We start from the raw sequence: 11,078 nt of genomic DNA on the forward strand, positions 1-11,078 counted from the left end.
AATCACACCTCAGGAAAACTACCCAGCGGAGAGAGACCCAAAAAGTCTCAGCTGTGTGTTCTCCTTTAAGGCCGTCACATCTCATGCGGACGTTAAACAAACTATATTTCTAACTCAACATCATCATGTGCCAAACCCTTACGTCCAATGCTTTACCTTTGCAGTACTGTGAGAAAAGGGTGAAGGATCAAAGGTTACCAAAAACACTGTGCAACAAGTGTCCTTTTTGAATTACTAAAAAAATATCAGTGTATCGGTATTAAATTCAATAACAGAAGTTCAAACTGGTTGTTTTTTTCAGTGAAAACTGTAAAATAGATGCTTATCAGTGTTAATTATATTCCAGTATAACACTGCATAATCTAAATTTATAAAACCAATGTTTGAATGCTTAAATCACAAATGTCTCAGGGTTTACCTCTTTGCATCTGTCACTTGTATTAGACAATATTTCAGGTTATGTTATAAAACAACATATCTAAAACATACATCCTGGTTCTTTATGCCACTGCATAATCACACAATGGGGTACTGAAATGGTAAACTAAAATTTATCTTAAATGAGTCAACTGACTCTATGATGTTCATGAATCCCCTTTTTCTTCCCAGTGGCTTGTGTGCAGTCACACCTTTCATTTAGAGCTCAGCATTAACATTTAATCACAACAGCAGCTACAGTTTCTTCAGCAGCAGTAAAAACAGAGAGCTTTCTCTTTTCACAGTCTGCTCCTCACAAAGGTCAATATTGCACTTGTGTTTTCTGTGAATCACTCTCCTTGTTGTAGCTGTACCTGAGGTTTCACAGTGTGTTTAAAAGTCTGTTTGACAGTATTCCCTGACAGATCCACTTAATGGGAACATCCGAGAGGAGAGAGGCCTGTTTCCAGTGTATAATCTCCAAAAACTTGGCTGGGGTTTGTGCAGCACACTGATCGGGTCATCTCAGTCACTGTTGCTGCTGTCGTCTCCCACCACCATGCTGCTGTACTGCTTCTGCTGCTCCTCTTTAAAGGACTCCTTCACCTTTGCTCTCTTTAAGCCTCCATCCCTGCAGAGACAGCCCCGGGGTGAAGACGGGACAAACTGAGAGTGGAGCTTATCATTCAACCACAGCTACAAGTAAATATCACTGTCAAACTAAAATTTTATGTGTTTTTCAACATTCAATTAAAAGTTTGCATGAACATCTGTGGATTAAAAAAATGTAATTTATTTCTTAAACCTTTTAATTAATTCTAATCTTATATTGATAAAAGATTTACACCCACTGGCTATAATATCATTTTATATTTTTTCATGTGTAGAAACATTGTGGGTTGGTGTCTCACAAATTAAAGGGTCAGTTCGACCTAAAATCAAAAATACATATTTTTACTATTACCTTTAGTGCTTTTTATCAATCAAGACTGTTTTGGTGTGAGTTGTAGAGTGCTGGAGATATCGGCTGTAGAGATGTCTGGCTTCTCTGAAATATAGTAGAACTAGATGGCACTTGGCTTATGCTGCTCAAAGCACCAAAAAATAAGCTGATGAAAAATTCAACAGTGATGTTTCTTTCCAGAAATCATGACACAGTTACTCAAGATAATCAACTCAGTCATGATTTCTGGAAGGAGACATTGTTGGTGAGATTTTTTTGCCATCTAGTTCCACTGTATTGGAGAGAAGGTAGACATCTATCCAGCCAATAACCCCAACACTCTGCAACTCAACCCAAAATAATCTAGATTGATAAATGCTAGATTGATAAATAGTTAAGAGTTAAGTTAAGAGGAAAAATACGTATTTTTTATCTGGTGGTGAATTGTCCCTTTAAGACATGACGTGGACTCAATTGCATTTTGAGAAGAGATACTTGTAGAGTCAATTTCTTACAGAGCAAATCTCTTTCCAGATAAAACAAGAGAAGAAAAATACTCCAGAACAAGCAAATACACAACTGAAGAAAGTAAACAGTTTGAATCTTACCACTGTAGATCTAGCAGCCCTCCCTGGTGAGCGATGGCTGACTTAACTCTGTTGGCAAACTGCACAGCATCTTCCCCCTCCTGCCATATTTGAAAAACATCGAACTCAGTCTACCGGGATGTGTGTCTGTGTGTACATACTGTATGTGGAGGGGCTGTACACGTGGCTTTATGCATGCCTGTGCTCACGTGCATCAGCACATGTCATACACACCTGTTGATGCATGGCTGGCAGGTACCACACATTACAGACGAGGGCCCAGCTGGTCATCATCCTCAGCAGGTAATTGACCATGCTGTACTTAGAACTGTTCCAGAAAGCATCTCCAAACTTTGGGTCATACTAAGAAAAGTAAAATCCATAGAAGTTTATTGAGGAACTGCACTGTGAAATATGTGAGCCAAAAAACAGCAGAATGAACGATTGAGTTTGATTGACAGAAGTACCTTAATGGCTACTGGATATATCGTTGCTCCAATTTCAAAACTTCCCTTTTTAAACATCATGACAGACGTGTTGTTGACACAGGTTCCTGTGGAAACCAGACAGAGAGAGATTAAAGGGACCAGAGTTGTGTGAGCTTTGTCCAAACCCACATGAAATAGCTGCTCATTTGTCAGCGCTGAGTGGCCAGACTGCCATCAGGCACTGGGCTAAAATAACATCACTTAGTGAGTCTCAACTTTGATGATACAAAGACACACTGCTGCGGATAAAGTAACTCTATCTCTCTGCTGTACACAGTCACACTCACCCTCTGGAAATATCAATATGGGAAGCTTTGTCTTGTCATTCACATGATCTGTCAACCTGGAAGCAACACAAAGAGGTAATGGAGACCATTTCTGACTGTATAAATATCTACATATAGGACCTCTGAAGAGTTTTTTTTTCACATTTGGGACACCAAACATCTGGAGCGAGTGTCTCAGTGAAGGTCTGATATTATGAGTCACTGCTCAGTAGCTACTTTCCAAAACATATCTGTTCTTGTTTGGATAATAAGAGATACACAAACTCTGGAGGACTTTACTGCCAGGAAAATGCCAACCTCTCTTTGTGCCAGAGCAACCACAAAGAGAAAATACACTTGAGAAAGACATGCAGTGACAAGCCTGAAAAAATGTGTTGGAGTTCAGGAGTGAGAAACTAACCTTTTGGTCACTAGGTGGCGATCTTTCATCTCTGCTCTCTCAAACCAGACATGAGGGCATGACCTCACCATGGCTCTCTGGACGACTCCCATCAAACCTCCGTGTACCTGACCCACCTGATAAAAACATATTAGCATGTAAGGAGTTAGCATAACAAAAATTAATATATCTATACAAATGTTCAGATAAAATAAATGTCCATACCATAGCATAACACCCATCATTGCAGAGAATCACAATGTCAATAGGACTGGTGTGATTGGCAACACAGATTCCTCCTTTTTTGGGTTTATTTTCCCTGTTGTTGCAAAGAGAAGATATCAGTGTCACATGATATTCCTGATGTGATCGTCAGAAAATCATATGGTAAGAAGGTTCACTCACCTGTTGTGATAGTGGATGGTGGCAGAGAGTCCTCGAGCACAGATCCTGTAGCACATCACATGAACCCATTCACTGAGCCAGAATTTCACACTGAAAGCACACAGAAACACACAAAAAGCATTTGCAAGCAAATGACGAGAAGGATATTATCTCTATGCAAAAAAAAAAAAAGAAAAAAGATATGGAATACATGAATATTATTGGTGTGGTTTTAGTTTGTAGTCACCTCCAGTTTGGAAGTAATCCAACTGCAGATGTTCCTATGACCAACCAGGTGAGGCCAATGCAAGCCAACGTTATCCTGAAGAAAGTGGAACACATTTATTCCTCAATTTTCCAGCAGAAAAATTAAAAACTCAGACACACGATATTGAATGTGACATCGCATGTTGGGGTATTGAACATGACCTTTTACTGCACCATTTCTGTCTCTTGTAATTCCTTATATTTCATAGCCTAGTGGTGTGAATGTCGGAAGTGATAAGCCTGTCTCCTCATGTGCACATCTGTATAGTCTGACGTAGTCATGTAGACGTATTCACACAGAGCATTTTTTGCATTTTAGAACTTTTGATGTGTGTGCAGGTTGACCTGGTTAGCTATCAAGTGGGGTCAAATTAGGCTACTGGTTCAAGGCAATGTCCCAAAAGTAGCAATATGACAAAAAATGAATCATCTTGGAGGCTGCAAAATTGGTTTAGAGCAGAAGCCAAAGCATAGCAAACATCTACGATATCAGAACAACTGCCATTTTACTCTGACTGTTTACTTCTGTTGCGCTCTCTGTTGACGACACATCCTTGATTACAATGGTTCTGCTCAAAATGATGGAAATGCAGGCTGGTTTTCTCAATGGCACCAAGGTTCCTAGAATCCTCAATGGGAACTGGTTCTAGATACAGAGCTAATTTGGTGGAAAAGGGCTATGTGCCAGCTAAGCACCCGAGAGACACAGAGACAGAAATGACAGCTGACAAGTTAACACCTGCAACCCTCCAGATCTGTGCCAGTAGGCTAACAGCAACAGGGGCAGCAGCAGCTCACAAGGAGAGCTTCAGTAATATGAGCATGCATGACACAGGTTATGCCTCTTTAATATGAACCTTTTTTTGTCATTAAGAGTGTTTGTGAACATCTAAATCTTACTTCCTAGCATTCAACATCCCTGGTCAGAGGTCTGTCATGTTTTAAGTTTAAACTAACTATGTGAAAACTTACTTAACTTACTAATTCCAGTTGAAATTATAGCCTTAGGCTACATAAAAAAAGGGGGGGGGTTGCTTACCCATAATGATTCCATGAGCAAACCCACTGAGGTTTGATTCAGCCTTTGACATAATTTTTGCATTTGCCTCACATTAATTTTACAGTAAGCAGAGAAAGTATTGGTTTACCTGAGTGGCGCGAGGATGCAGTATCTCACAAAGATACCGAGGCCATAGACGAGCGTCAGCTTCATGCTGATGTACTGAAAGTCATTGTTGGTGCGAGTCAGTAAGTTCCACGACACCAGCTCCTCTGAAGTGAACCGCTGTGTCACCTAGATTTAAAATTAAATGAAATTAAAAATCAGACTAACATAACAAGACCACTTATTACAATTTACATAACAAATGATGTCCTTGCTAAAAAATCTAAAATATACCTCATCGTCTACGATGCTCTCAATTCCTCTGCGGGAGAAGTAGAAAGCGTCACTGAGTGTAAAATCACCGCCAACTGGTGGTTTGGGTCGACTGCGTCTGAGTTCCTCAAACTCTTTCTCCATTGAGCCATCTTCTCTCTGAATAAGACCTGACACGCACACACACACATACACACACACTCTAACTCAATCATCTGATAAGAATTATTATTTTAGCAGCAATGTGGAAGATAAGTCGGCCTGCCATGTCTGTCAAGATTGCGTTGATAGTGTCAGAAGACATACTCATTTGAATCAGCAGAAGACATCAAATCAAAGTTCATTTAGAAATGTGTTACTTGGAAGGACATCGCATTCTGTTTGGCAACATACCTGGCAAGTTGCAGAAATGTTGATAATAATAAAAAAAAACAGCTAAAAGTTCACAGAAAATGTGTTTGAGTTGTTTTCTTTGAAAATAGTCAATCTTGCAATACTGTATCCACTATTAGTGACTACAGCAGTTTTTTAAATTACCTGTTTTTCCATTAACATTTAATCAAAATCACAGTCTTTCCTTAACCTTAACCAAAATGCTTTAGTAACATAAACCAAAGCTAGGAGTTGGGACATGTACCCGAAGGTCTGGTGTCAAGGCTCTGCAATTTGCATGAGCATAATCTTTCCCAACCACCCCCTCATGATGCCCATACACTGCACGAATCCAGTGTTTTGTTACCTCTAAGAAATGTTGACATAATCCAGGCAGCAATTCAATGCCACAACAATATAATTAAGAAAGCAATTTAGTAATATACAAATGTAATTTCTAAGAGACAGGGTTGCAGTTGTGCGCCTGGGAAAGTGAACACTGAACTCTGCTTGTGTATTCCATTGAGATGTACAGGTAAGCTATTTGTCTGCGCATGAGACTGTTTATGTGGGAGTGTTTTAGTTTTTAGCAAAAGTGCATGTGTTTGGGAAGTACATACGACTGAATAAATGACACTTGGATTAAATTGCACGACCTGTGGATGATTTGACGCAGCTTTGGCGTTGCTAAACACAGACCCATTTACTTCAATTCATCATCAATTTTCTCGTTTTTTTGATTCTTCATTCACTGTTGAGGCATGCGAAACAAAGTTTTCTTCACAAATTCATTGTAACAAATGGTGAGTAATAAACTAATGATGGTTGTTCTACCTGGGATCTATCACACCTCACAGGTCTGTGAACAGTCAGGACTTGGCCTCAGCTCACATTGTGCATTACCAGATAACTCAGCGGGCAAAGTCCAAAACCTGAAGTAACAAACTCTATATTCAATTTTCAATCAAAACTCTCAGAACAATGTCAGCCTTATCTCTGTTTATGAAACCCTTTCACGTCTTGTATTTATTGTCGACATTTAAAATTGTAACACTGACACACTTTGGACTTTGCAGAGGCCCAATTTTGCTGACATTAAGTGTTACAGCGGGGGATACCACCCTCTGGAGCTTAGTGTCTGATAAGGAATTGAGTAATTGCCTCTTGTAAGATAGGCAAAGTTTCCAGGTCAACTTCACCTTGTTACTATAAGTTCTCAACTTAAACAAGTCCTGGTGCCAGACAAAGACTGCTTGGTGAGGGGACGCAGTGCTGTTGTCCAAATTCTAGCCATTTAAACCTGCATTTAAATCACAGTGCCATGATCCTGTAAAAAACGTGTCCTTATGCAGAAACAAAAGGCGTTTTGAACTGCTAAGATAAGTCAATTACTCTTTCAAAATTAGGCAATGTCATTGCAACATGTGTGCCCAGACACGTAATATAGTATCTTATGAAATCCAGCATTGCAGTGCAACATATATCTGTCACTAAACCTCCTTTCTTTCACAATAAAGGATATGACAGCAACTTTTATTTAGCAAAGTGTCCTTACTAAATATTCATTTGGAACTTTAAACATCCTTCTCGACTATTTCTTATTTTCTCCACAGATTCGTACCCACCATTAGATGCAGAGGCTGTGAGTGTTCCTTCATCTGCATATACCTTCTGTATCTTCAGAGTGGCCCACTGTAGAGGAGGACAGACAGAAGACATTCATGACTATTTCTTATGTGGATCAGTGGATGAGAATAATTAGCGCTAGGGGTCGACAGATTATCTGCCTGATCAGTTATTGGGGCCAATATTTGGCAATTTACCGAATGTTGGTATCTGCCTTTTATTTTAATGATCGCTTATAAAATTAGTTAATCAAAAAGGGCAAAGAAAGTGTCAGCAAGGGAGGAACTTTCACTTTGTGAAACCCTTTTTATTTATTAATTTTTAGTTTAAATTTTCATTTGACTTCAGAAAAAAAAGTTGCTGGGAGCTTGCTTTATATCATGTTGAAAGATTCAGTTTTGAGTAAACATTTGCTAAAGGCATTTTAACAAAGTGTTGTGTTGGAGTTTGTTATAGGCTATACCAAATTCTAAAAATTGACACAGATTTTCATTTTTATTGTGAATCCAAATCGGTTCCAAATATCAGTTATCTGTCTCATTAACTACTAATAATCTGTATCTGTATCGGCCCTGAAAAACCAATGTCCCCTAATCAGCGCATCCAAACGTCTGTGAGGAACCTAACAACAGTATAACAACAGTACAACAACAGTACCTCTAGGGTTTTCACCAGGATGGTCATGTAGGTCTCAGAGATACCCAGTGAAAAGCCAAACATGGCTGGAATCATGATGAGGCTGACAACGAGGTACAGCCAAATCTTCATCGCCCAGAGGGCCAATGCCCAGAAGTCCTCCATCTCCAGATTATTCCCAGAGGTGTACCAGAGCAGCACTGTTGCTCAGATGTAGAGCAGTCCTGAATGTAGGCAAACATGTTTTGTTTGTTTCACTGCTACTAATTCCACTGCTGTCACTATAAAAGTACAAACAAATAGATCCATCCTGTGTGACATTATCCCTTATCAACACATGAAGGTGAACAACAACTACAATGACAAAAGCAGCAAACTGTAAACAAAACGTTTAATCTGGAGCAAATCTTCAACAGGTCACAGTTCACTACAAAAAGACACACTGACAACGCGCATACACGATCAGAATCACAATTATTCCTGCCAATATAAACAAAACTTTAAATAACCAAACTGTGGCAGGACTGTTCTATACTCAGACCACACTGCTGTATACGCGGCTGCATTATTTCTGCCTGTTTTCTATAACTACCTGCATTATTATTAAGTCGCACGCGCTCATCTTACCTGTCAGACTTGTCTCCATAACCTTCCTTCCGCAGAATAACTCGGAGGACTGAGCGCAGAGAGAAAACACGCCCATTTACTACTGGAACAAAGTTCACGGACCAGCGCCCAGCAGTGCGCCCTGTGGACAGAAAGGAGAAGCGCAGACGCGTGGCTCACTATTCATATCTGGTGGGTGAAATAAAATAATACAAGGTTTCTAGAACTGTTTGTTGTTGTTTTATTGTATTTTATATGCAATGACAGTAAACTATCTATCTATCTATCTATCTATCTATCTATCTATCTATCTATCTATCTATCTATCAGTATTTAGAACATGTGCACTTGTCTCCCACAATAAAACCATTGAAGTAGAGGACATTAATTCTACAAACTTAATGACATTTGCACCATAAACTGAAGGTCCAGTATGTAGGATTTAGGGGAATATATCTGCAGAAATGGAATACAATATAATAATATGTTTTCTTTGTTGTGTAATCACCTGGAAATGAGAATCGTAATACTACCGTAATGAAATGCCCCAAACCTCTCAGAAGTGTTACTCACCACAACACAGGGAAGCCTTGATGAGGAATGTGGCCACAGTCTTTCTGTGTAAAGGCCTTTCTCTCCCACCTAAGACTAACAAAAGGTCCTGATTATTTTCCAGGTTCAGACATTTCACAGTCTGTTGCACATTACTGTAACAGGGGACTTCAGGGGGTCAGCTGGGGTAATGTCTCTGGGAAGGATAAGAAGGCGAATATTTGGAAACTTGGCAGAGATGCATTTTTAAAAGAAAACTGCCTGCCGCAGTAACATACAGAAATATATGCCATATAAGGCTAAAAATCATGTATTAAATTGATTCTCCCATCCTAAAATAAAATGATTTAGTTGAGAGCAACTGAATGTTAAATCTTCATCATTGTTCATAAATCAGGCAAATTACCCAACTGCAATTTTCCACCAGGTAGACGTTCCAGATGTATAGTAAAACATGAGCCGACAACACAGTATTTGTCCTTTAATGTTAGGGTGTGTTAGTTCCAGTAAAGCACTGCTTGTTAGTTCTAAAATAGCTGTTTTTTATATCTTAAATGTCCACACAAAGAGCTCACTGCTTCTGTTGCATGCTGGTTTTATTGGGTCCACTTGGGGGAACACCCCAGTATGGCCCATGAGTGTTGTTATTGTTGCTCTCTCTCTCTTGCAGGGGAAAGGAGGGGTTTTGGGGTTGACTGAGATTGACTCAAAGCCTAACTCTCATAATCTGTGTGGAACTGTGTGCAATCAGTGGTTTGCAAGGCTTTTTTATTAAACGGGGGCCCTTAATTTTCCAAAATTATCTTTATAGATATTCCAATGCAGATTTCTTAGAGATTAAGTAAATCTAACAAACATTTCTCTGTTTAAAAGACGCTGCCCCATTACCCAGCAGTCTTGTGTTTCTTATAAGATGCAGGAGTTCATAATGCTTTGTTTAAAAAATACTGATAAATTTCAGATGCCAAAAGACTCAACAATTTAATGAGTTCACTGCATTATTTCCCATAGGCCGAGATGACGAAGGAAGGGAATGTGTTATGTCTCAGTAGCAATTTAGTCACACATAAATATGCTCCTGGGATTAATATTAGACCTCTTAACCACAGCGTTTACTGACAGAGGTTACCACTTTAAGAGGATATGCCTCAGACAGCTCTTTCACCCTGAGCTATAGTGTGCTGGGGTTCACAGGGGCTATAAATGTTCTCTGGAAATAATAAATTATGTCCCACAGAGGTCTATTCCACTGTGCACCACTAACATCAGACATGCTTGTCTACTTTTATAGTTGAACTCAATGGAGGCTGGAAGTAAAGCCAATATGTTTAAGTGTTAAGGTATTCTTGGCGTCCACTTTCTTGAATCCAGTGCAATTCAGCACACAGGAATCTAATTCCTTTATGATACAAACAGATATAAACTGTTCTGGCAAAAAGGCAGAATTTCATCCTGTCTATATGAAAATCATCGGTTAAAAGCTGCAGCAGAAATATGGAATTATCAAATATTTGCTCTTTTACCTCAAATAAAACTAAAGAATGCGTGTTTGCACAGGATTCTGTTGATGGTAGTTTAGACCTGTTCCTGGTCACAGAATTAAGAGATCTGCAAATATAACATTAGCATTTTTCCAAACAGTACAGTATGCAAAACATTACTAATGCAAATATTTTAAAGTAGGCTTTGCTTACTTTTCTAAGTATAAACCTTCCCATATGACACAGCAAGCGAAGAATTCAATCATGCTGTTAAAGTATGTAGGCTAGTGGAAAAGTATGTCAACATAAAGGATCATATACAGATATACTTTGTCACATTATTTTCAGTTAATGTTACTATTTATCTGATTTGCTGTACCATTAACATTTTGATTTGTACAACAATCCTTTTTTTTATGCGTTATGTATCTGTTTACATATGTGTTAGTCAATTCATTGTTCTGCATACAGGCCGGTTGTACTTTCGTATAGTTAAATGAGGCTAAATATACAAATACAGCTTTAAATAAAGGAGTACATTGATTGTACGGAACAAAAAAAATATAGGGAACAAGCCTTTTCAAGCTTAGAGGACCCATTTTCATTCAGATATTTTGTGATGTTCCTTTGCTAAAATGTTGCCTAAATTTGGAGTGATATTATTACCCCTTACTG

The 11,078-nt window shown here is 38.9% G+C and overlaps 1 protein-coding gene across 1 annotated transcript; it reads right to left on the reverse strand.

Annotated features, from left to right (window-relative positions):
- Window positions 1–8,438, reverse strand: agpat9l (1-acylglycerol-3-phosphate O-acyltransferase 9, like). The gene is made up of 14 exons (XM_042487674.1): window positions 8,392–8,438; window positions 7,786–7,988; window positions 7,128–7,194; window positions 5,152–5,300; window positions 4,901–5,046; window positions 3,733–3,807; window positions 3,507–3,596; window positions 3,327–3,420; window positions 3,123–3,238; window positions 2,723–2,778; window positions 2,415–2,500; window positions 2,182–2,310; window positions 1,969–2,048; window positions 1–1,048 (listed from the first exon to the last, which is right to left on the reverse strand). The coding sequence occupies exons 2-14, from the start codon at window positions 7,927–7,929 to the stop codon at window positions 943–945; spliced, it is 1,338 nt and encodes a 445-aa protein (XP_042343608.1). The 5' UTR covers window positions 7,930–7,988; window positions 8,392–8,438; the 3' UTR covers window positions 1–942.
- Window positions 8,439–11,078: the final 2,640 nt, after the last annotated feature.

Source organism: Plectropomus leopardus, chromosome 6 (assembly GCF_008729295.1).
Source record: "Plectropomus leopardus isolate mb chromosome 6, YSFRI_Pleo_2.0, whole genome shotgun sequence".
NCBI lineage: Eukaryota > Metazoa > Chordata > Actinopteri > Perciformes > Serranidae > Plectropomus > Plectropomus leopardus.

What these genes read in the sequence shown, in the direction of transcription:
- agpat9l (XM_042487674.1), bottom strand. Translation starts at nt 7,929, where the DNA reads ATGGAGGACTTCTGGGCATTGGCCCTCTGGGCGATGAAGATTTGGCTG. An exon ending in TGCCAGCCATGCATCAACAG is followed by an intron (nt 2,049 to 2,181) that starts GTGTGTATGACA and finishes CAAATATGGCAG; the next exon opens with GAGGGGGAAGATGCTGTGCA. An exon ending in GGGCTGCTAGATCTACAGTG is followed by an intron (nt 1,049 to 1,968) that starts GTAAGATTCAAA and finishes CTGTCTCTGCAG; the next exon opens with GGATGGAGGCTTAAAGAGAG.